We start from the raw sequence: 25,906 nt of genomic DNA on the forward strand, positions 1-25,906 counted from the left end.
GGAGAGGGTGGTAGTGCATAGAAAGACCAATGGGGTTTTTCTGACAGCAGTTTATAATCCCAGCAAGAAAAGTACGTGGGGGGATCTTAAGGTAATGAGGAGGGCTGTTAGCATGGAGAGGTGTAGCAGAATTGTGGGGACGTATAGTTACAAGATGTCCCTGTGCAGAGACAGTTAGGAGGAAAAAGGCAAGAGGTGTGGACAGTGTAAAGGAACCAGGTATCAAAATGGTTGGGGACTGAGATGGCATCCAGTGATCACTTCTGCCTTGGTGAAGAGGGAAAGCCACCCTCCTGGCAGTCTTAGCTGGGAGGGCCATCAAGGGCAACTGACTTACTCCACATGAGGGAAATATCCCCAGGTCTCAATAGGTGCAGAAACTAGAGGATAGGGTCTGCATTACTCTGCTTTTGCTCTTACCAGAACTGTCCTCCTGCCTTTACCCAGTTTCATGACATTGCCCAAGAATACTCATTTACCTCCTCCACCACCTCTCCAGACATCTGCATCCAGAGACTTGCAGCATCCTTTCCTCTGCATTTACCTCAGTTACAAGAAACCCACACTTGTTACCCATTTCCAAACGCACCAGCATTCCTTCCCCAACTAACATTTTCACATTCACTGTAGCCTGATCTCTCTCTGCTGACAGCAGCACTGAAACACATTATCTTAACCCTATAAGACGTCTTTCCTGGATACTCTGTTCTGCTGTCCTTACAAGCTGATTTTATGCCTGATGCTTCAACTGCAGCCTGAATTTCAGAACTTCCAGTTTCACAGTCCCCAGACTGAAACCACCCAACCTCACAAAACCACAGTCCTAGAAATAGCATACACTGGCCACGCACAACTCTTAGACTGAGAGAAAGTGATGCTCCACAAAAATCAAAATAAATTAGCACAAGCAGAGAAGGGAAACCAACACATAAAAGAGATTCCTCCCATGCACAGCGAAAAGCATTTTTTATTGTAGGTAATTTTATTCATGAACAGAGTGATTTCTATCTGTTTTACAATGACCTCACACAATAGTGTTTTTCTGTTTTTTGAGGTTAAATACTGATACCCTGAGGAGACCTTCTGCTGTATGAACTGATTGTGAAGTTTTTGTTGTGAGATGTTAATGCTCAAGTTGTAGAGGGCACTTCTGCTTGGTCAGGTGAGGTGCAGGTTCTGTGTCCATTCCCTGCATAGATGAACATAATATACTCGGGATGCTGCAGCACAATTAGGCATAAATTTATGCATTGCCCCCTCCCCTCACCAAAGGAAAAAAAAAAAAAAGAGTTTTAAGCAAATAGATCACCCCACTTTCTGGCAAAAGAAAACAGAGATAGCGCTGGAACTAATTTGTGTTTTAAATGATACAAATACATGTGGGTAACAACTGTAGGCGTCTATTTCCCTCCACTCAGAAATCCCCTCGGACGAACTGTACTTGATCTGAATTTCCAACACCTCTTCACACTCTTCCACCCTGATAGTCTGGTAGTGTCCTTAGCTTACCTACTCCATCTTTTTCTGGTCTCACCTGCTCCAGCCACTGCTCCTCACAGCATCACAGCTTGCTGTTATTATCTCTCCACACTACTCCTAGGCTTATCATTCTGGATTCTCGTAGTTGCCCTATCAAATCCCAGTGTCAACCCTGTCATGCAGACTTCAATTCATTCTGCCTTGTTCTAATGCAAGCCCTATGTCTTGAACCTAACCCAATGGCTACCACTGACCTTACTCATCATGGCTCTGAACTCCCCAAACCGACCTTGGCCGGACATCTTGGCCCTGAAGATCTCGGTTCAGTTATTTATTCTTACCACCTGCCCTCCCACCTGCAGTGTCATCCAGCTCTACCCTATCCTCATTTTCCCTCAATGGCTCATGCAAAAATTACTCGTCCTCCCACTTTATTTCCATACATCATTCTACAAGCCAGGAAAAGCCTTAGGTCTTCCCACCCCTAATTCCCACCCTCCCACTCTGCCTCAGCAAATCCTTTGGGCTCTTCCTGAAGAGGTGTAGACCCCACTCTTTTCCTACATATTCCTATTCCCCTACTGCTCCTGCGTGTCCCATTTGGGACACAGCAGCCAACCATTTCTGCCTTTGTACCTTTCTGCTCACTGTCCCTAACATGAAGCCCTCATATCGCATATTTTTCCAGTACTTGTGCAGAAAGATTACAGGCTCCACATTTCTCCAATTGATGCATATCTGGCTGGAGGGAAACTCATCAAACTGACCCCAGCCCTGACCCCAGCCTGACATGTAGGGTCTGTCACATTTCCCTTTTAAACATTGCCAGATTTGGATTTGATCTCAGAGACCAAGAAAGAGAGCAATTCCAGGCTTCTCTTGACAAACAGCTCCAGGGGAGGAAATATGTGAAGCTGTGACAGAAGAATGAGAGAAAGACCCCCAAGGAGTAAAACAAAACAAAACAAAAAATAACAACTCCAAGTCAGAATAAGAACAGCCAGTGTCTGTGAAAGTTACACTGCGGCAAGCTCTGAGGAGCCAAGACGAGGCTGCCAGGTCTCAGCGGGGGGTCTCCTGCCAGGAAATTGTGCTCTAGACTGAGCAACATCCCCGTCTCTCAGGTGGCTTCGACAGGGAGTCACAACAGCTAAAGAGCCCTGAAAAGACTTGAGATTGTGTAGCGCTCTTCTTTCTCCCTCCCCCAAGCATTGCTGTTCCGGGTCAACAAAGCGAAGGGCAACTGGCGCAGAAGACATTGTTCTCAAGGCAAGATGACAGCAGGAGGAGGAAATAGGATGCGAGAAGCAGAGAGATGATGTGCCCTTAGGCAAAGAGAGACATTGCAGGGCCCAATGTGGCCCTTGAAGAGATCCTGTTCAGACTCCACCTCTGCTGCAGAAGGTCCTAGAAGTCCCTTAGCCACAGCTTCCATGGAGTACCGTCTGCAAGATGGAAAAATTACTTGCTTAGAACAAGCAGAGGTGGATATTCTCCATCAAGAAGTGGATATGAGATAGGAAAAGAAGGACTGAGAAGGCATGGGGAGAGAGGAGTCCCATCATGCAGGTGTCAAGAACAGGAACGTCCTGCTACTAGCAGATAATCTGCCATCACACTGCTGGCTTTATACAGGCAGATGAGACAACAACCGCAAGCAGCTGCCACCTGAACATCATAGATACAGTAATTATTACAAGCAGAGCACAGTGTCGAGCAGGGTATGGACCCCCGTGGATCTGTGTAAGCACCAGTAGAAAGCAGTTGCTGCCTCCAGAACAGAAATGCAGTGTTTTCCCTGCTGTCAGCACCTGCGTCAGGCTCCCGGTTTCTCTTGAGATACAGCTCTTAATTGGGATAGATTGTACGTTTTCTGCTGTAGCCCAGCCCAGCTCCCAGTTTAATTGCTAGTTTATGACTTAGCCTGTTTTGTGCTTTCCACGCTACTTCTTTCCCCACTTAATCTAATAGAATTATAGAAAGTATTGCTGGGAGGACCTCAGGATGCCACACAGTTTATCCTTCTGCCCCAGGGCAGTATTTCATTTTCAACAACATCATGTGTCTTTTGCTATCAGGTCAGATTGGTCCAAGATGTATAGTGGGTAAAGAAATGAAGCTTACCCAGGGGAGCCAGTTGGCATAGAAGACTAAATCCGGCCCTTTAAGTCACTGAAATTGTATTAGAAATAACCCTGGTCCAAATGGTGTCATGTATCAGATCAGTTTTCTGAAAGATGTCCTTTCTTAAGTTTTAATTCTCTAAAATGAACAAATCTCCAGAAGAAACTGTTCTGACAGCCCCATTTCAGTATATTTAATGCTTTATTATGAACAGCAGTGACCACTCCATTATTAAGACTTATCATTGTTAGCAGATCTTATCACAGTATGATCACCTTTGAAACTATTAACTCCCACAATAAAACCTGATCTTTCTGGAATTTTACATTCTGCATTTCACTCTGCAGTAGAATATGTCTGGCAAGACAAAACAAAACCATTAAAGCATCTTTAATATGACAACTTTACACAAACAAATTTCCAGTAAAATTTGTGAATGTCAGAAACTGTTCTTAAGGTTCTTTCTTCCAAGACAATTTGACTAAAAATTCCACTTTTGTTTTCTTTCATCTATTAATCTCTCTAAGAAGAAATGTCTTGCAGCCTTGGGAATAGATAATGCAGAAATTAGAAGGATAAAAAAAATCAGCTGGTGATGTATCAAGCTAAGTAAAGCAGGGCACAAGTATAACAGGGATTCTGTGCAGTAGAACCATGAGGACCAAAGGAAAGGTAAGAAGGAGGGACTCCCAAGGAGGAAAGAATGTTTTTGTCTCATCAAACAAGCAAACAGGAAAAAGAAGGACCATGTATATTTTAAAAACAGTTAAAGGCCTGTTTGTTTCCTCCCCCTTCTTTTGAAATTTCAGTTCTGGTTGAGCTGGGTCTCTTCTGGGTTGTAAACACCCATGCTGAGCACCTGCAGCACTGCACAGCTGGACAAAGTAAGGGAGCTGTCAGAAGACAACAAGCTTCCCGGTCAGCAGACAGGCTTTCTGCCTTCCTCCCACTGTTCTCCACAGTGTCTGTAATTCAGAGTAATGCTACGGCTGTAAGCAGCAAACATGCATCCTCACCCTACAGCTGTGACCACAACAGTTACTGAACACAGTAAGAGAAACAATAATGGCTTCAGATTCTTACTCATCCTGCTTGTCCAGCTCACCTACTCACCACCCTAAACTCATTCACACATACACAAAACTATTTTCCACAACCTTCCCTTATCTGGCTCCCATGTTCTCTATCTACTCTTCACTACTAGCCTCTACCACCAAGGTCACAAATAAGCTAGGAAAATGGCAACAAGCATCACCTGCCTCATTCTGGTACTATATAGCACATTAGCCAGTAAGGACAATACAGTGTGCTTTTAAAACACATTCAGAAGGACTGAGATGGTTATTGTCAAACATACCATTTTGAAGGACATTAAATTGTGTCTACATTAGTGCTTGAAATAGTCCTCTAAAAAGCAAATTGGACAACATGCTTTAGACACAACCTCTTTTCTAATTCTAGTCATGGCCTGTGGAAAGAGGGAAAGGGGCAGTGGGTGAATCCCTACTGCTAGCTAATTAGATCATACATTTCCTCTCTCAGGCAATATATCTTTCCCTGCATGGGATGCATTTTTCTTCACTAACCTCTCAAAAGCAGCTTCCCCATAAATCACAGATCACCACTGCAAGCATTCCCTTAATGAGATCCTCCAGCTTTTGCATTCATTTAATAAAAAAGTGTTCACCAGTCTTCATCTTACTGGTGCATTTAAACTGTTTATTTGAAGGTGAGGTCCTTCTGGTGCAGAGATTGAACTCCCTGGTTAAAGATTGCACAGAATTCATTTTATTGCCCATTCCCGAGGCGTACATCCCCTCTATATACATCACAGGTGGCATACACACCTGGCATGCTATTTTCAATATGAAAAAATATCTGTCTTGTGTTGGAATCACATCATGAATAGAACTATGGGGAAATGAGCTACCAAATCAAAACAAACCTTCTTTAGTTCTTTAACTAGATCAGCACAGCATCCAAAATAACTTTTATTCTTCATAGTCAGAGGTACTAGCACCTGCAGGCAAGAACTCTACCCAGCCCCTGTGAATCAATAGACACTTGCCAGGATTAACAAGACAACCCTTGTAAAGACACAAATGCCAGTAATGCTAATCCAGTTCAAAAGAGTGAGTTTTCTAGTTACCCTAAGCCCACAGAGGAGTCCTTCCTTCTCTGGAGGAAGCAAGAGCCTTCCCAGTTCTTCTGTCATTTTTTTGAGGTCGCTTCTAGCAAAAGAACCTATTGCTTTGCTTTTCTTGTGGGCTGAGCTCCTACTTAACCTCTTTAGCTTCTGTTCATGCTCCCTGGCTAATTCCCTATCAACACACTGTTGCCAGTGAAATGAGCCCAGCTGCTTCTCCAGATTCTTGAAGTGCTTCATAAAATCTGCTACAACATCTGCAGCCATATTTCTTACGTTCAATCCGATGCACTTTTCCTAGCATTGGGCATAAAAATGGTTATAAAACACACATATAAAAGTCTTGAAACACAGATTCTTGAAAAGCCTGCCTGAAAAATCACTCAGTGCTTACACTCCAAAAAATTCAGCTTTCCCTGCCCAAAGGAGGTTAACAAAATCTGGGAGAAGAGAAAGGTTACAGTTTTGAACTTCTTGGTGTTGCACTCAGTAACAAGGCAGTACCTTACCGTGGATGCTTTCACATAATGCATTAGCAGATAGACTCTTACACATGCAGCATCAGTACTCCACACAAAAGAGAAGTTCTCTCTAGGCTTTTACCCTTTCTGATATGAAACTTCTAGCCAGACACAGCTGAGTCAGAGTAACTTAGCCAAGCTGTCTTTTATTTCCTTAGTCCTGTTTCCACTAGCAACATCAGAATTGTGGTCTTCAATATGAAATGCAAGGACAAACAGGGAAAGTTTAACAAGAAGGAGGACTCTGATTCTAGTAAGGGACTGAGAATTGAACCTAATGAGAACATAGTATTGCCAAGTTCAGCTGACAAAAAGAAAATTGACATAAAACCACCTAAGATGACAAAGACACGAAGAAGGAAAGATAATTTGTTTTAAAATTTGGACTCATGTTTAGAATAAGAGAGGTATCTTACTATCTGACCCCATTTTGCAGATAAGCCAATTTGGATGTGCCTGTAGGAAGTCCTGCTTGCTTCAAGAGGTAGCTTCTTGAGAAATCTTGTGACCTGGGACCAGCAGAGGGCACTGCATTACCAAGTGACAACAGTACAGTCGCCAGACAGTTCCCACCGGGCAGTGAAAGTGAGCCACATTGAAGAAAAGAACCAGATTCTAGAAGTCAGAAACATGTATTAGTCATCAGCATATCAGTCCTACAACTGATAAGGGTAACACTGTTAAAAAAGGTCTAAAACTCTGGACACTCCTAGAAACACACCTAAATCCAGCTTGGTCCTTGCACAACTGAGTCTCCACACGTTGATTTTTGGGCACAGGCCTCCTACAGAAAATGCTTTTCTAGCAGCAAGGCCAAATCGGTCCTGCCCTGCAACATATGTATCAAGGTTGGGTTGCTTAAGTTGAAAAACATTCTGTCAGCTTCCTCTCACCTTCTCCAAACCTCTAAGTACTTGCTTGTAGCAGCAGGAAGTCTGCTCAGACAAGAGACAAGACAATATCAAAGCAAAAAGCTGGCAGTTTCCATTCTGCCCACCCCTTTTACTCCCTGCCTCCTCCAACCTAGCAGACTTCCAGCGAGCAGAGAACCAAGTTAGAGGACATGAAAGGAATGCTGAGGTAGCAACTTCAGAAGAGTCCTTCCACTTGCTTATTTCTAGTTAATTTTGAATTATCAGAAGATGACCATGAAGAAGCAAATAGCTCATCTTTTTTCTTCTCACTGTATTCCATCCTGCAGGATTCTGGGCACCTGAAGAAGCTTAGAAGATAAATAACTCATGCCAGTCACAGCCCTCAAGCTAGTGAGTGAAAAGTTTCCACTTTCTCTTTGTACAGTTGCTGGAATGACTTTGCCAGGATGTGGAAAGGGGCCTCAAAATTTTTCATCTCCTTCTGTAAAGAAACAAGAAAGTTGTGAATGACAGATGGAATAAGTATTTGACTATTTCTGCTCTAACTGCTTCACAAAAGACAGATTACAACTGAGGGCGAGTTAGATGACAGACAAGTGGAAGGGAGCCCCCAGTTATCTTTCTCTACCTGAAAGAGAAGATAACTTCACAAACACCCACTTCCACAGATGGTGAAAGGAGCAGACACTCACCACTGACATCTCACAGTATTCCAGGCCATGTTTCTCAGCCCACTCCTGTGCTTGTTTCTGCTCCACAACTCGACGACCAACTAGGTCTGTTTTATTCCCCACTAAGACACCTACAGAAAAAAACATAGGAAACAAATGGAAAACAAAAACGTTTTGATTTTCCTTGATTGAAACAAAGGAAAAACAACAACCCAGAAATGCTGACTTGTTAGCAATAAATGCTGGAACATTTGTAAAAGTAGCTGAAAAAGTTGGAGGCATGGAGAACAGTCTACAACTACCTAGAAAAGGTTCCACAAAGGAAACATACTCATGCCTTATCTGCTTTGTGATAAAAGCAAATGAGTTGGAAGAAGCCATGCCTGCCCCTGGCTTAAAAGCAATGCTCTATGCCACATCTTAAGGGGAACAACTGCTGTCATACAAGAGAAGAGCAGATAACAAGAATCTCACCTATTTCTTACCTGGGATGTGCATTCCAACTGCGTGAGCCCTCAGCTTGTCCAACCACTTGGCACAGTTGTTGAAAGATTGCTCATTAGTGACATCATACACAAGGCACAGGACGTTGGGTTGCTCCCACTGCACAGCAAGAAAGGAACATTGTCAGCTCTAATGAAACTGATGTGGTCAACAGCCAGTCTGTAAACAAGGCATACACAGATGCTAAGACAAAAATAAAAAGCCTAACACACAGGAATCCTGTGCCCTGGCTGAGGTCTCACATTTCAGTTGAGCTGACTAAACGGGTAGCTGGCACTGTGAGAGGTGGTCTTGTTCTCTTTCCCCATTCCTGTCTGTACAGTCCTGCTCCTTTACTTGCACTGGCTCTGGCAATCATCTGATCCCTGGGGAAGCTGATTCTTCATGCTGAATCAGCACAAAATTAATCCTAGAGAAAAAAGTAGGAAGATTTTCTTCCAGTTTGAGCCAGTTTCTAGAGGGGCCCCTTGCAAATCAGACCTAGTGCAAGGACAGAAGTGGTATTGCCTCTTGTGGAGCAGTGAACCATTAGGTTGAGTTAGCCATCTGTGGTGGGTTGACCTTGGCTGGACACCAGGTGCCCACTAAGCTGCTCTATCACTCCCCTCCTCAGCAGAACAGGAAGGGAGGGAAAAAATAAGATGAAAAAATATAACTTGTGGGTCAAGATAAAGGCAGTTTAATGAAGCAACAGCAAAGGTTGTGGGCACGGAAGAAAAGGAAAACAAAATACATTAATTCTCTACTTCCCATCAGCAGGTGATGTTTGGCCACTTCCCAGGAAGCAGGGCTTCAGTACACGCAGCAGTTGCTCCGAAAGACAAATGTTGTAAATAACGAATGCCCCCAGTTCCTCCTCCTTTCTCTTAGCTTTTATACCTGAGCAGATGTCATATGGTATGGAATATCCCTTTGGTCAGTTTAGGTCAGCTGTCCTGGCTATGTTCCCTTCCAGGATCTTGCCCATCCCCAGCCTACTGGTGAGGGGAGTGGGAATGTTGGAGAGACAGCCCTGATGCTGTGTAAGCACTGCTCAGCAGTGGCCAAAATGCCACCTTTCTAGCTACCAATACAAAGCACAGCACTATAAGGGATGCTGTGGGGCTCAGCCAGACCCAATACACCATCTTAAAAAATTTCATGTCAATTAATTGATTCTACCTCTCAAAATGAGATAACACAATGGAGAATTGTACAGGCAAGGACACAAATGTGTGAAGGAAAAAAACAAGGGCAGTATTATGCTCAAGGACAAGAACGAATCCTGTTGGATCAAACACATCACTATAACACAAAAAAACCCCACTGTTGGAGTAGCAGCAAAATAGCTGTTTTTCTAAGGAATAAAAATAACTTTAACCGACAGTAGACAGCAATTCTCAGTTAAACATCACCATTTCTACTGTAAGAAAACTGAATGACTATCTGCTTTTCTTCCTCTAGAAAGTAGTTCTAGTACTTGTACAAGTTTTAGAAAGATAGAACAGGATGCATTGGCAACTGAGGTAATTGCTCCCATTTACACTAAAGACAAAGTATGCTACATCTGCCAGACTGGGGAGTTCAGATCTTCAAAGCAAAAGCACTTATTTGGAGGAAGAGGACTGTTACATAAGACTTACCAGTTTCTCTAGCATTTCAGAAAATAGATCTTTTCCTGCAGAGTCAAAAATGAAGAATTCCTGAAAGTGGAAGCAGAAAGAATGCTCTTGCCATAAAAATGCAGTGTAGGGCAAGATTTTGTAAGTAAATACTGGAACTTGTAACTCCTATATTTTGTTCAGTACAGCAGTGTTGCATCACTAAGGGGCAAGCTCCCTGCACTGAGAATACTCCAATTCAGATCGTATGAGAAAAGAAATAGGTATTTTCATGTATACCCAATAAAAGGGTTACCTCCAAAGCCCCAGGTTTGGTTTCCATCCCTGCTGGAAACAGAATACGTGGAGCAGGACAGTAACCTGCACTATCTATACAACATTATACATATGGTCTACATTCCACTACTGAGAGTATAGGGCATTAAGGAAAAATAGCATGTAAGTTCCAGCTTCTGTAGTTCTAAGAAACATGAACTAAACCTGAGTGCCCTAAAGGACAAAACAGAATCCGAAAAGCTGGCAACAGCTTTTGTTTAAGACATCGTGTTGGATACAAGTATGTAAAACTTATATTTTTAAAATTAAACTAACCCTGGAGTATCAGTGATTGTACATGATCAGCCTCATTTCCTTCATGCAACTTAATGGCCTGATGAACATGCACAGCAATCTTCCACCAGAATGAGACTAAAATGAGGTTTGAGCTCTGGATATCTCTTTCTGACCCAGTTTATGTCACAGAAAAACTCACCACACTATCACTTGTCTCTGGAACCGATACAGCCTTCACCAACAGTTCTATGCCCGTTGTCTGTCAAGAGGAATCAGGAAAACAAGGATCAGAAGAGTTTTTAAGAGCCTGTCTGACTGCATACCAACTGTGCATTGGATTGAGGCAATTCTTGTGAATCATTACAATCCCATCAAACATAAGACTGCTGGGAACTCTGCAGTCCTCCTCATAGTTCTGGTAACATACTCCCACCTACATGTCAAAGCCACGTAGATTTGCTCAGAGCAGGGAAAAAGACAGAAAAGAACCAATGTCCATCGGTTTGCTTATATACAGCTAATACTCTTAGCTGATATCTGCAGGGCTATGTTCACTATCACGCTGCTCTAAAGTACACCTTAGAATGTTTAGCACCAGCCATGTGATCAACTAACATATGGGGCTGAAGTTATTTGTGCCTCTTCCACCTTTTATCTCATTCTGCTTTGTAGCTTGTTTGTTTGTTCTATTTCTATCCTTAACTTCTGGTTTCCATCTTTATTTCAATGAATAAACATATTTTAGGGTTTTTTTCTCCACACTCATATTTTCCTTTTTTTACTTTACTTATATTTACTTTTATTTTTATCCTGCTTCTGATTAGTCATCACCATTGATTCTCACACTGAAAGACTGCAAACTGTATCCTCTTCATCTGGGAACAGTTTCTGTAGATTATAATTATCTTGGGGCTCTGCAGCACATCTTCGTGTTTGCATAGTGATAAGCGCACTGTCCACACGCACATTTAATAGTTGGAATTAAAAGCTTTCTCCTTCAGCAATGCTTTTTCACAGAGCACTCCCTAAAGGAGGAAGCTCTCTAACACCACAAAACCTTGTGAAAACATTGGTTCAGCAGGAAAACTACAAAATTAACTAAATTACTCTGCATTAAATTTCAAAACCAGCACCCACATAATATAAAGACTTACAGAATGTTAAATGGCTTCTATTCAGAATCTAGGGTGTAAGAGAAAGAAAACCCTGTAAGACTCCACCTTGAATGCCTCAACTTAAAATCGTAGTATTTATTTTGTTCTAGACTTTCTTAGTTTTCTCATGCAAACTAGAAAAATGTTGGATACCAGTTTGAGGCTGTTGTATGCTTACCAGTGTGTAGTTCTTCTGAAAATGAGCCCCATCATTGCGGAACATCTGGGCTAGAGCACTCTTCCCCACAGCTGGATCTCCTGCAAAACCAAGAACATAAAAGATTTTTGTTTCATCTTAGAGAATCTTATTTTCCCTCAGTTCTTTTACTTCATGCCATAAGAGCTCGAATGCTCGAACTCTGAATACAGGCAAGATAACTGTCACAAGAAGCACAAAACAATCTAAAATCCACGTGAGGAAATTAATACTGCCATTATGACATCAGATTTCTGCTCTGTGAACAACAGTGAAGGCCTCCCAGATCAGAGTGGAACTGCTGTTAGCTCTAAAATCTATCTCTACTCTATAGCCTTTAACTAAAAATTAAAAAATCCCAGATATGTTATCATGTAGAGAAAAACGCAATGTGATAGGGAGACTGGGCTACATAGGAAGCTATTTCCTCTCAGATTACTCGTTTCCCCAGATTCAAATCCTTGTTACATACTGAGTTTAGGGAAGAGACAGGTAATTTATTTACTACAAAGCTGCTTAAGTTGGTAACATTCCTCGATGAACTCTTCTTGCTGACCCTGCTAAGAGAGTAACTCTTGCTGACTCAGAGCTGCTGGTGGCTCATTAGTTGCATCCTAGGCAAAACAGAAGCAAATGTCATTTAGCTGGAGAAAAAGAGCCTGCTGATTCATCCCTATATGGAAGGAGAACCAAGGGGCTTTACTTTTTGCTCTTCTACAGCCAAGGCTTTCTGGTACGGCTTGCACAACACTTTGGGCAAACCTGGCAGCTGCCTGGTTTGGCCTACTGTTACAAAACTCCATCACATCCAAAGCAATGGCAGAGAACTGCAGAACTCACATATGCCCACATTACTCCAAGGAATAACATCATAATTCTTGCAAAACAAAGACTTAATGTTCTCCAAGGGCTTACTCTCTCTTCACATACTGTCTCACTACCCTGGATAGTACAAAGGACAGGAACCAGGAATTAAATACTGCAGCGGTTCTAGCTTTACCCTTAAAGGAACACTGCTGGCAGCTAAGCTTGGAATACAAGTCTTTTACATTATGTTGTTAATAAATAAACCCAGAGAGAAGTACATTGACCCTATTACAGCTTTCTAGATGTTGTTTTGAAGGAAATTGGTGAAGCTATCTGCTCACATAATATTATAGAGGAGGAAGGGTGTTTTGGATAGTGACAATTGCTCCTAGATGCATTAACCAAATGTAGCTCTTGTTTAAACATTTTCAGCATGCTTGCTTACTTTGAGCTGAGCTGGGCTCATAATATTTAGACAGGAAAATCTGGTAAGCCAGCTTGTTTGTTCCCTGATCAGTTCAACTTGTGCTGAAGACAACAGTCTGTTCTGAGTGGAAGCTATTCTGTACTTCAATAGACAATTAGATCTGTCTTTGTAAAATGAGACAGAGAAGCATACATGCTCTAAACTGTGAACGCATCATCCAGTGCAAATTCTTAACTAATGTGTTGCCGTTCTTCAATTTGACAGCCCCAGTTGTTCTTGCCTTCTTATTATTCTTTGCCATCCTCTTAGCCCATTAGATCACTACACTTTCTCAAAATAAGTTTCCTTGCCCTTTTCATTTAGCTTGGTCTCATCTGCCAGTACTCCCACAGTATTTACTCCATCCATATTTCTGTTATCCTGCCAGAATCTGTAGTGTGTCTAAAATGCCTGCTACTGCCAACTGTCTTTCTACACCAAAAACCTTTTCATAGTGTCTCCATAGTAAGTTCAAACAACAATATCTTCTGTGTGTCTGTAAATTACCCTTGAGATAACACAGCAATCGCTTTCTATTGTCAAGTTAATAGTCTCTCTTTTGCTAATAAAAGCCCTTTTCCCCTGTTGTTCTCTTTGACCTTTGTGTAGCTCCTGTGAGCCACTCTGTTCTTCATAACCGTTTCCTTAGGTACACAAGAATTCCCTATTCTATTTCTGATGTTTTTCTCCTACCTATGTAATTGCATTTTCTTGTTCCCTTTAGGTTGTTGTGGTTACTCATCCCTTATGTCTCTTTCACAATATTGGTCTCTTCTGCAAGAAAGAAGGTATTTTGCGTGGTCTGCTTCATTGATTTATTATTTTTAATAATACATGGATATTATTGTAGCACTTAGGAGAACTACATATGGGACAGGACCTTCTTGTTGGTTGTGTTGCAAACAGAACTGAAAAGGCAGCTCCAGACCCAATTAGGATTAAGCACATAACTAGGTCACCCAGAGAAAATCTATGTGAATTTAGAACAGTCATGGAATTGGCCTTCCCTAACACTAAACTGCAAAACTGGAAAGATCTAAGCAAAGCCTGTGTATTGGGACCTGAAAACGTTGAAACTGGAAACCATGTGTAAGTTTCAGATCTGGAGGACAGGCAAGATACTCATGCTGTCCACGATAGCTGTCAACAGAGGCACGAGGGAGATTCATTCTGGCGCATTTGCCAAAGACCACACTGGCTTTGTGCAAGTTATCTGCTTCTGAGGTTAAAAAAAAAAAAAAAAAAGGCAAACATTTTATTCTGGATGAAAGAAAAGAGGATTGCAACAGAGTTAAACCTGGGAGTTGTCTGCCCAGAAAGGTTTTATGGATTTGTGCTTCTAGCTGAGGCTGCACAGAGCTTCAATATAGACAGAGGGAGGAAAAAAAGAAAAGTTTTCTTCCCCTAGTGTTAACAGTCAGCTGTACTTATGCTCAGCACCTCCATAATTCATCCTGACTAAACAGCCTGTGTCTTCACCTCACTTTTTTTTTCCAGGTTAACCTTCAGTTTGCTTGGGGAAAAAGATGCCTCTGTGAAGTGCACACGCTTCACCCTTCTATTCTTTGCTAAAGCTCTACCTTTCCATCACACTCTCAGAATCACCCCAGCCTCTGACGTGATTTTTTCTTCTAGCACAAAGGGAGCCTCCTGTCTGAGGCAGGCCTCGGCTGTCCATCCTGCTGTCTTCACACTTCTCCCATGTTATGCCCACCTTTCCACACTGGAGAAACACTCTTTCCTTTCTTTCTGCCTTCCTTTCAGATCCTGTCCTTGCATTTCAGCCGGTCCAGCCCCGCTTCACGCCCTCCCTCCACGCAGCTCGTGATTCTCCACATGTGGTGGGAGGGGAACGACACAGGGTAGCTAACAACAAGCACTATGTCCACCGTTCCCGAGGGAGCCGAGGTCCCCACCTCTCTCCTGTCGCCTCTTCCCCCACCTCTTCTCCGTCGGGGCGACTCCTCGACGCGGGGCCGAGCGCAGCCAGGCCGCCTCCCGGCCGCCACCACCCGCCGCTCCCCCCGTCGCTGACGGGGCCCCCAGCGCCGCCCCGCTGCCGGCCTCGTCTCACCCCACGGAGCCCGCTCAGGGCCCCCGCGGCCAGCGGGGCCGATGGCACCGCCCGGGCCGCACTCACCTGCCAGGAGGCACTTGGCAGCCAGCTTCACCATCGCCCCGGCCCGGGGAAGGCGCCAGCGCGACAGGAGGGCAGCGGCTGCCGTCGCCGCGCTCTGCCGCGGCCTTAGCAACAGCGCGGCCCTAGCAACCGAGCGCCCCGCCTCCTTGGGGAGGCGACCGCCCGCCCAGCTCGGTTGGCTGTTAGCTCTGCTCATCAATGCTACCCGGAGTTGTTATTGGGTCACTTGACTTTTCCCGCCCACCAAACGTGCTGTCATTCAAACCCGACCCCCCGGCCCTTCGGGTAGCCGAGGTGGGCAGCGCGCTCAGCGGGTGGGGCCGTGGTGTTACGGGGACAACGGTGTCGTTTCCGCGCAGCAACTAAGTACGCTGTCAGGGGCCGGCTTCTCATTGGGCAGAACGCAGGGGACCGTGCCACGGGGCGCATTAACCCACCGGGGACAGGGCAGAAAATAGTAAAGTTACGGGCAAAGAGCTACGTGATAGGGGTGCGGCAGCACCAAGGCGGGAAAAGACAAGTGATCGCGAGGGAGAGCAGCCGCCATTTCCCGCCTGTGCCCCCGCGGAGTCCGACCTTCCGTTCGGAGCGCCCCTCCGCCGGCACGGCTGGGCGCCTTCCTGCGCATGCGCGCGATGCCACGTTCAGCTGTGTCGTCCCCCTCCCCCCACCCCCGGCCGGCGGGGACGCGCGGATCGGCGCGTGCGCCGGCCGTTAACGGCGGGGGAGTTGCGCGTGCTTCGGCCCGTTGCCGGCGGGTGGGTGTCGGTCACGCAGCGGCGGGGGCGCCCGCAAAGGGGGAAGGTGCCGGCCGAGGCCTGTCACCGTCTGCGGGCCGAGGCCTGTCACCGTCTGCAGCGCCGCGCGTTTGGGGTCGCTTTTCCCTCAGGGCTCAGGCGGGAACCGCGCCCCGCTTTGTGCTTCGCTGCGGCTGCTTCTGAGCCAGCCCCGCATCCCCGTGTGCTTGTAACTCGGGCACCGACCCCGTGTCGGTCGGGTCCGCTCGGTTAAAGCAGCCGGCTGAGGAGGCCTGCGTGTCCAGTGTGGACGCTGAGCAACGTTTCCTCTCGGCCTGAGCCAACGCTTGCTCTGTTGACCTTTCTCCCAGTTCGTACTTTGTCTTGCTTTTGACTATGTTACTGATCTCCTGGGGAGAGGGTTCCTTGCTCACCTGTGTCTTAGTTGCTTTCTTAGTATCTCAGAATTTTATTCCTCCTTTCCCACTGTTATTTTTGTAGTCTTTCACACAGCAGTAGGTTGGTTCCTTCAATTATTTGTCTTCTTTTTTTTCAAATACTTTTCCTGATATCTGCCTTGACTTCTCTTAAGCTATTTCTATGCCCTGTTCTTAATCTTCATACTGATCTTCTGTCTTCCTTAAGCAGTTCGAGGCAAACTTAATGCGTTTGGGTTAGAGCTGAAAAAGCTGACTGCAACTTCGGGGGTCTTCCCCTCCTTCCAATCTCTTCGAAAGATCTTATGCTGTTAGAAAGTATGCCGTTAATAATAAACAATACTTTTTCAGGGTATAAACTTTGCTTGGCTACACCTTAGTTTGTTTACTGTGGAGCACAGAATCTGCTTACTGTGAAAGGCAGTAAGTAAGCTTGGGAAGAAGAGAATAATCAATTATGCATCAATGTTTGGGTTATACGATTGGATGTTGCGAGAGTACAGTACATTGAAAATAATGTTTTCTAAGTTTTATTTTAATCTCAAGGTAGTCCCTGCTGCTTTTTTTTTTGCTTTTTTTTTTTTTTTTTCCTAGTATGAGTGACCCATTTCACATGTTTGGGACTACATGTCGTATCTGCCAGACATCTGACCAGGCAAGCAAATAACATAAAAATAATAAGTACCTATAGCAAAATCAAAGGAGTCTTTTATATGCAGATAAAAGCATTGTTTCTGTGATTAAAAAAAAATGAAAGGGACTTCTGTAGCCTGAGTGGGCAGTGGCTTTAATTGTAGATGATGACTGTAGTGAAATAGAGTGGTGGAGACACTACTAGGGGTACCATTAAAAAGGAAAAGAAAAATTAATCCCATGTCTCATTATTGCTTTTACTGTTTTCTCTTCCATTCCTGAATCCTCTATCACCTAAAACAGGTGTGCGGTTATTGATGTTCTCCATCACTTACATCTAAATAACTTACCTCCTTTTTCATCTTTTCTGCCTTCCACTCCACTCCATCCTCCAAGAAATTCACCTGTCTCTGTGTTGTTCCATTTTTGCAATCTTTGCATTATCCTTTGTTGTCTATTTGTAATATTGTCCCAGTTTACTGACAGGTCTATATAGGAAGGCTTTGAGGTTCCATTATGATGTACTTGAGATTTATTGATCATAGCTGTAATGTGGTAGTATCCATCAGCATTTTCTGAGGTTGCAGTTCTCTACCATTTTACACTGGGATCAGTGTAATAGAAGGAATAGATTATGTTGGAAGTGAGATTTTCATTGCTATTGAAAAATTCTGCTTGGAATTTGGCTATCTCCTTTGTTACATTCCTATTAGCACCCTGGTCCTTCATTCCCTATGTGCATGCACTTGCACATAGAGCTCTTAATGGAGCTCTTGTGTCCTCTCTTATTTCAGCTGTCCTTTTGCTCCATGCTTTCCCCACCCCCAGTCTCAGTCTTTTCCTCTTCCTGACTTCTCATAGGTAAAAGTTGTTCCCTTACTGGCATTGGCAGTGATAGATTAAGGATGGAATTACTTATCTACACCTTGTAATCCAAGCAGAATTGCAGTCTGCTCTTAGCAGTCCACAGGGGTTGCTGCTGAATAAATTGGAATACTGGTAGCTGTGCTCACTGACGCTTGTCTCATCTTGAATACGTGGGAAAGCAAGGGGAAGAGAAACCCTGTGGATTTAAACAAAAAAAAACAACAGAGGATGTTGTCCTTACCCTAGAGAAGTGTTTATGAGCTTAAATCCTGTGTTTACCAGCTAAGGAGAAATAGAGTATTCTTTTTATTCACTCATTTCATTTCGTCCTCCAATGAAGCAAGATTCCTATGAGTGGGAAGCACCCCTTCTCTTATGTGAGCAGGGTAAATTGCCCCAACAGCCACAAGATCCTGAAATTTCAAGTCATGTTCCTCTAACAGTGGTCACAAACAGCAGATAAACTGCACGTGTCTGTGTGCGGCTTGCATTTCATCGGGCTACAGGAGGCAGCGATGGTGGAACTGCAGCCCCAGTAGGAGTGGCAATGAATTTCAGGAGCAAGGTAAGGCTTTACAATAAGGGTTAAACTGAGCTCATACAGTCTTTTAGATTGATGTATGGCTTGTGCTTCAGATTCTGTTGGGCACTGTGCAGATCATTTAGTTCTCTCCTTCACAACATATACCTGTTAAAAAGTGATTTTTGTGAGGCAGAATTCACTAATATTCCTAGGACTTGTTTTTATAGTTACTTGTGTATAGATGCAAATGTTCTGGATATGTTCAGAGTTGAGCAGGTTACAACCTGTAACTTGAACATGCTGCCTAATAAAAGCTACTTTCTCTGTAATAAGAGCTACTTTCTCTGGAGTAAGCAGTGCTTCGCAGGAGAGCATTAACGTTGAGGAAAGGAAACAGATCTTTCTGTAAAAAAAATTCTCTTAAATACAAAGTGTTTCATCAGTTCTTTTTTAAATCTTACATTACTAAAAGGAAACAGTGACAACATCAGAAGTATCTTGCAAATGGATGAATATTCAAAGTTCATGCCACTTTTAAATCTGTATAGATTCTTACAGAATTGACTGAGTGTTTACTGATATGTCTGGAGAGCTTTGAAAACTGCAAGAACGGATGTGTAAATTTTATTGTAGATTTCCGTTCCTTATGCTTTCGCCAAGCAGTAGAATAAATAGAGACTTCATATATTTTGAGGGCTACTTCACTTGGCATCCCCCAAAATAGCCTTTTGTTTCTCTTCAGAGTGGGGCTATTAGCACAGAAGTATGAATTTGGATGCTTTCTATATCACTGTTGATAATGGCATTATAGTTCCAGGTCTTCAGATTTTGCTCTTTTGTGGTAGGCACTGAGACACAGATATGAAGGCTTTTTGGCTGAGACTTGGTGCACTGAAATGTAAGATGATTATGAAATGGTTGAATCAGCCAAAGGATTTGTTGGCAGTTACAACAGCACTTCTGACTGATCTGGCATATCTGTCGACTATGGCATTGGGAAAGTAGAAGTTAGAAATGAATGATGGTTGTGGGATCAATGAAAAGTGATAAATTATTAGATGTAGGGTAGGTACCTCTACAAGGCTGTAAACTTTGAGTATGCTAATTGTAACTGTAATTGTCCTCTCTTCCGATGAATATGATATGAGGGGCAGGTTTCTCAAGGATGCATTCGAATCCGCAAGGATAAAGATAAAGAGAATTTCGGGGGAAAAATTATTCTGCACATGTCTGAAAAAATTCCAGCTTGAATCTTTATTTGTTTGTTCCTGTACGTGTAAGCTAGGAAGAGCACCGGGAACAAAACCTAAATCTTTATTTAGTTTTTAATAATATATCCCAAAGCATTAGACATGGAGAGTTGATCAGGGATCTGGAACTTCGTACAGAAGGTCTTTCTGTTGTATAGATCTTTCCATGAGGGAATATCTATGACAGACTGAGGACTTGCTGTGGCCTTGTGTGTGGCCTGAAGCTTTCTTAGCTGTGAGTATGCTATTATTGGAGCACTCATTGTCACGCTGTTTTGCACAGTCCCGTGCATAGGGAGATTAGATGCTGGTAAGTGAGCGTTGAGTATGCTTCTGCATCATGGGGAAGGGGTTAATCTGTTGAATATAGAATGTACAAATACATGACATCTTTAAATAAGCTACCCATAATTCCAGCATGTCAGTCATTATGTGGTGATGATGACTATGATAGCAGCTGGGAATCTTTTTTTGGATCTCTAGCTGCTGTCTGCTTAGAAAGCAGCTGCTAGGTTTAAGCTAATGCTGTATCTTATGTTAAGAACTGTAAGACTGACTACATTCAAATCATGAGGCTTACTACAAAATAAAAGACTATGTTTTGGTTTATATTCTGTTTATGGTTTTAGTGTTTGAATGTTCAAGGTTTTCTCTGCAGGCAGGACAGCTAGATTTCTTTTCCCCTTGCTGAAAACTGAGTCAGGCATGTGACTCCAGGACCTGGAGGTTTAATGGAGGAAGGAGAGGAGAAATATTTCAGGCTTCTAATTAAATTTTTGAGAGTTTACAGCACTCTGGTTTCTATCATGCTTACTTGTCTAATGTTAATTTTTAGGCATAAACTTTTCCACATTATTAATGTCCTTTCTTTTCAAGGTCAATTTATTATAATGTATTTATATTATAATAAACCCTCCTCTGCTCTAGCTTTTCAAATCCTACCTCTAATCATTTCCCATTCTTCCTGCTCTGGCTTTCCTTTTCCCCAAGTCCCAGACCCTAGATTTCTGTGTTGTTCACCCTCTGGCCTCTGTCTCAGAGCTCGCTGTCTGTGTATTGCTGTTCTCTCCTACTTCAAAAGCAAGACTCCCTTTCCTGTGCTCCCAGTAGCTGTTACACCAGTTAATTCCTTCCCATTTACTGCTGAGCCTTGTTGGTCAGAGGCTTTGTGGCTTTGTTCCTGTAGACATAGGGCCTTGGTTCCTGCTTCTGATGAAGTCTTAAACATCTGGCCTACATACTGAACTTATAAAAATTCTGAATGAGAAGGATCCTGAGCTTGTAAAAAGAGGATACACCCAGGAAAAAAATTACATGGGAATTCCTCATTGTTATGTGTTCTGTGTTTTGTATTCAATAGACTAGATTAAATTTTAGGTTAATTTTGACCTATCAGGCTGCCTTTGGTGAGAAATAATTTCAGTTCTATTGTATCAGTTATCTTCCTTTGAAGCACTGAAAACAAAGATACATTTGAACATGCTAGGATCCTAAACAGGCCAAACAAGAATGTAGACTTATTAAATATATGGGCAAGTATCTCTTAAGACTCCTTTGCTTTGCTAAGAAGGCTGTCACGTGTGAACAAGAAAGTTAATACATGCAAGGAGGAACAGAAAAACACTGGCTCTGGTAATGGAGATTGTTACAGAACATAATTGAACACTGACTGCAGCAAAGCTAAAAGGAGACTTGCATTACAATGACAAAAAATCTTTATTTTTTCCCCTAACCTCTGATTTCAGCTGTCTGACTAAGAGCAGGTGCTGGGCAATAGCTCAATTTCAACAACCCATTGCAGCTGAAAGTAGATGCAATTGTGCTGTATCCAGCAAAATTGAAAATTACTTTAAGGGGGGAGAGGGGGAATGCAAATGTTTTAAGACTGAAAATCTTCATTCATCTGCAGAAGGAAGCATAAAATTAGCACAGCCACATAGTTCTTATTCCTCTTTATATTAAAGCACTAATAAATGCTTGATAATTTGCTATTACCTGTATGTTTTAGTATCTTTCTAGTGCTACATTTTTTTTAAACTGCATTGCATTGTGGAAATACAGGAAGTGGAGTTTGTTAACAATTAAAATGTTAGAATTAAAAAATCCTTCCAAGCAATGTTTCCAAAACCTGAAAATATCTCTGAGCTATTTGGCTTTTCCATAACCCATTGACCTTCCCTCCAGTAATCAATGGTTGAGCATTTGACTTCTGGTCCTGTGTTTCTTATGACCTGTCTAGAAGCTCTAGTGGCAAAGTTGGGATTAATAGTTACGTGTTCTTACCACCTGAAGGCCTGAGTATCCATTTGGTAATGCCAGTGTCACGCCACTGTAACATGAGTGAAACCAACTGTATTTTTTGTACATAAACATTAATTGCTCAGATAAGCATCTCCTAGAATTAAAAACTGTAGTTGCAATAAGAGTTGGACATTCTGATTCAGGCACTTAAAAGATTCTTTTACTTAGATTTTCTGAGGTGGAAGACCAAATGAGTTTATGAAAAAAATGACTTTTCTAATTGCATGTTCCATAGGCTTATTAAATATCTTCCAGTATTTTTATTTGGATCTTCTAATCCATTTATTGTTGTAGCTCATGCAGTGCCTTCTGTTTCTCTGGTGGGTGGAGGAAAGTATTTGTATTTATATTAACTTCTATCTTTAAAACTGTATCAACCTTTGTTAAACTTTGTTACTTTATTGACCAGAGGAGCACTAACCAGAAACATACTTCCTCCACCGTGAAGTCCAGAAACATACTTCCTCCACTGTGAAGTAACTATCCTGCATTAGGAGATCCTACAGTCTGGGCAAGTTTTGATGGTTGATCTCACATGCACAGCTAACCCGCTGTAGACACATTTGGCTTCACACTCTCTTGTTTAGGAGAAAAGTTGTTTTAAATGTTGGAGCTCTAGAGAGTGTTGGGATTTGTGTCTCTTTGGAAAAGAAAATTGTCAAAAATACTGGCTCAGAATGAAGGTGCAGCAGTTCAGGTTCAAGCAGAGATTAGCAATGAGAGAGTCCAGGACCTAGAGGAGGTGTTTTAATTACTGGCATGTGCTAGAGCCTGTGCTCTTGTGTCTGTTACCAGTGATTCCTGGGTGGTGTTAGAAGAACATCAGCATGGACTCTAATCACAGCTGAATTTTGGGGTGTTAATGCATGCCATATAATTTCTCTTTAATTTGCAATTGATTTATAAATAAAAGAATATGTTCTCTGTCCACTGACCACTTAAATCTCAATCTGTGATTTTAGAGTCAAATGAAGTTCTTCTGTGCTCTATGCTCATTAATAAAAATGTTGTGGGCCAATTTGTGTCTTCACTTAACTTTGTATAGATTCATAATCTTTAATGTTATCTTGTTGAGGCAGAACTTGTTGCAAAAACTGTGCCATGCTGCAGTTTTTAATTCCATAACAATATTAACTCTCCTTTGGACAGAATATTGTTAATGTTTAGATACTATAGCACAGAGGCTTTGATAAAACTTTGTGTGTGTTGCTGGAAGGGAGAACATGAACTGGATTTCCAGCCTTTGAAAGTACTTAGAAACTAGGGAAAAGTGTCCTTACTTCCCCCACAAAGATGCCAAGTCAGAAAAGGCAAAAGAAGCAAACAAGCAAGCTTTGCTTTGATGAAGTGAATAAAGTGTGGAAGCAATCATATGACATTAGGCAGTGTTGAACTCAGGACTGGTGGATAGACTGTAAATATAAATCCTAGCTCAGCTTCTGCAAAGTGAACAGGTGTTATGGCCTCCAGTCCATTGATTCCCAAAATAAGACATGTGGAAAATTGTTGATCCATGAAACTCCATTAAAAGCTTGGCAGGTCCCTTAAAGCATAAACAATTATGAATTTGTTGGTTAAGGATTTGGTAATGGTAAATGGTAATAGGAGAAATTTTAGGAGTTGGTGATGATCTGATGGTACAAACCCATTTTGTTAAATGCTAATGTAATTTGTCAGGAAATGATGGTTTGTCTAGAACTTGAAGATCTGGCTCTTCCTTTTCAGTTGTAGCTGAGAGTGAACTGTGTTTCTTTCCTAGCAATATATAACACCAATGTGAACAAGTCTTTTTTTGTATTTGTGAACATAATTTACGTATCTTGAATCATCCAGTTGTGTCTTGTTACAAACTGTTGACTGTATGGATCTAAGGAAAGGATGTGTACTGATGATTTAAAATTTTGTCTTCAACATGACGGCTGGAGTTGTTTGGGTGTTTTTTTTTTCATAACTATTTCTGTGTTATGACAGGGGAGAAAATTATGGAACACTTACTGTTCAGGACAAAGATGATGTAAGATGCCAATTAAAAAATGTAAGATAAATGTTTCATGGAGAAATTTAATTTTCCTCATTTTCTTATGCATGTGAAAATTAAAACATCTTTCTTCATGAAATAGTATATTGCAGGGTAATATGAATTTTTTGTTTTTGTCAACCGTACTATAATCCACACTCAGCTGAAATCCTGACTAAATTTTGTTGCAAATTCTGCTTTCTTCAGTCTTTACAGTAGTTTCTGTGACAGTCTTAAAGATGTTAAAATGAGTGTGGTATGAAAAAGAACGTGTATGAAAAAAAATGGAGTGAAAGATATAAAACCTTGCAGGTTCAACAAATAGAGAAGGACTATAAATGGCTTTGTTTATGTAGGGTTTTTATGTCGATTCTCTGATTCCTCGATTCTTCATTCATAATACTTCAATAGCTGAGTTCCTAATGTTTTTTCTGAGGGCCTGTATATTCTTGTAATTACACTTCGTTGTCACTTGAGGTCAGCAGCTCCCGAGAAAAAGAGGAAAATAAACTGGCTTCATTGCAATCTGTTTTAATTTACTTTATTTATAATACTTAAAAATCAATACATTCTTCAGATCCGTATATACATTGTGCAAAATCAAAGCATTTCTTTTGAACACGCAGCAGGCTCAGCAAAAAGTCCTCCTTGTAAGTTACTGCAGAGTGAAAATCTAGAATGGCTTTAGGGAGTGTTTATTGGCTTCCTGAGCAGCATTGAGTAACCGCTGTGACAGAGAAACGGTATTCTGTATAATGTGATGCTGACAGGGTTCCAGCCTTATCTTTTTGTTTATACTAAATCAGCGATAATAAATCTGAATGGAATAAGGTGTTCTTGCTGCAGGGAATAGTTTGGAATCTAGAAAGGGCAAATATCCTTCCTTTTTATTGCAGTAGTAATCACTGCTCTGTCAAGATGGGGGGAAGATATTGCCTAAAAGGATGCCCCCGTCCCCCCTTTAATCTTTGCTTTAAAAAAAAAACCACCAACAAAAAAAACCCAAAAAAACCCCCAAACATAAGAAGCATGAGCTTGGTGCCAAAGTTACCAAACAGGATTTGGGAAACAAGTGTTTAGCTCTTGGCTCTGTCATAGGCTTACTGTTGGCTAATATTTCCTTAGCTTGAGTCTCAGCTTCCTGTATGTAACTCAAGAAGAGACACTCACTTCTCCAGTAAAATTTTAGAAGAAATGGTTTTTGATGTGATTTTTTAATATACCGTTTTAACAGTGGGAGTGTCAACAGCAGCATCACACCTGAATCTTGGTGTCCCCTTTCCTGAAATTCATACTGTTGTTTCTTGTGAGTATTCCATTCTTCCAGTCAGATAGTTGTGTAACATTGCTAGTAAAAATATCCTGTATTTCAGAAGTGACTGCTTTTTAATATTTACAAAGTTATCCCCATGCATGATTGGCACCAACTGATATTCCTGTCAAACCTTTTATCCAAAAATCCCCCTGCACAAGGCAAATTTAACGAATGATACAGACAAGGATCAATTTACTGATCACCAAAATGCAGCAAGGGAGATGTAGGCTAAATATTAGGAAATACTTTTTAGCTATAACACTGATTAAGTCAAAAGAGCAAACTGCCAAATGAAGTTGGGTAATTGCCATCACTAGAGTTTTGCCATCACTAGAGATTTTTCAGGCTATGAGTATGCATCCATTTAGCAGGGATGGCTTAAAAATAATGTAGTTGGTTTTGCTGCAGTTCAGAACTGGGACTGAATGACTCATTATAGACATGTTTTATCCCAAATAATATTTTTAATTTCTTCCCACTTTACCCTAGCTAGGGATAAAGCAGCAGGGATGTCAGCAAAAGAGAGTAACATTTTCTCTCAGCGTGTGCCAAGCCTACATGAAATAAAAACAAGCTATAGTGAGAGAGAA

The 25,906-nt window shown here is 42.0% G+C and overlaps 1 protein-coding gene across 3 annotated transcripts; it reads right to left on the bottom strand.

Moving 5' to 3' along the window:
* Window positions 1-947: 947 nt before the first annotated feature.
* IFT27 (intraflagellar transport 27) lies at window positions 948-16,722 on the bottom strand. 3 transcript variants are annotated; one of them, XR_008732412.1, is made up of 8 exons: window positions 15,237-15,393; window positions 11,806-11,885; window positions 10,673-10,732; window positions 9,943-10,002; window positions 8,302-8,419; window positions 7,838-7,947; window positions 6,992-7,626; window positions 948-6,885 (listed from the first exon to the last, which is right to left on the bottom strand). XR_008732412.1 is itself a non-coding variant. In XM_055711567.1 (7 exons), the coding sequence occupies exons 2-7, from the start codon at window positions 11,848-11,850 to the stop codon at window positions 7,528-7,530; spliced, it is 492 nt and encodes a 163-aa protein (XP_055567542.1). In that variant the 5' UTR covers window positions 11,851-11,885; window positions 16,408-16,722; the 3' UTR covers window positions 948-7,527. The 3 variants fall into 3 exon arrangements, 2 of the variants coding, with proteins under 2 accessions (XP_055567542.1, XP_055567541.1); XM_055711567.1 differs by lacking the exon at window positions 15,237-15,393 and adding an exon at window positions 16,408-16,722 and having other exon boundaries at window positions 948-7,626; XM_055711566.1 differs by having other exon boundaries at window positions 948-7,626.
* Window positions 16,723-25,906: the final 9,184 nt, after the last annotated feature.

This window comes from Falco cherrug, chromosome 5, assembly GCF_023634085.1.
Source record: "Falco cherrug isolate bFalChe1 chromosome 5, bFalChe1.pri, whole genome shotgun sequence".
Lineage (NCBI taxonomy): Eukaryota > Metazoa > Chordata > Aves > Falconiformes > Falconidae > Falco > Falco cherrug.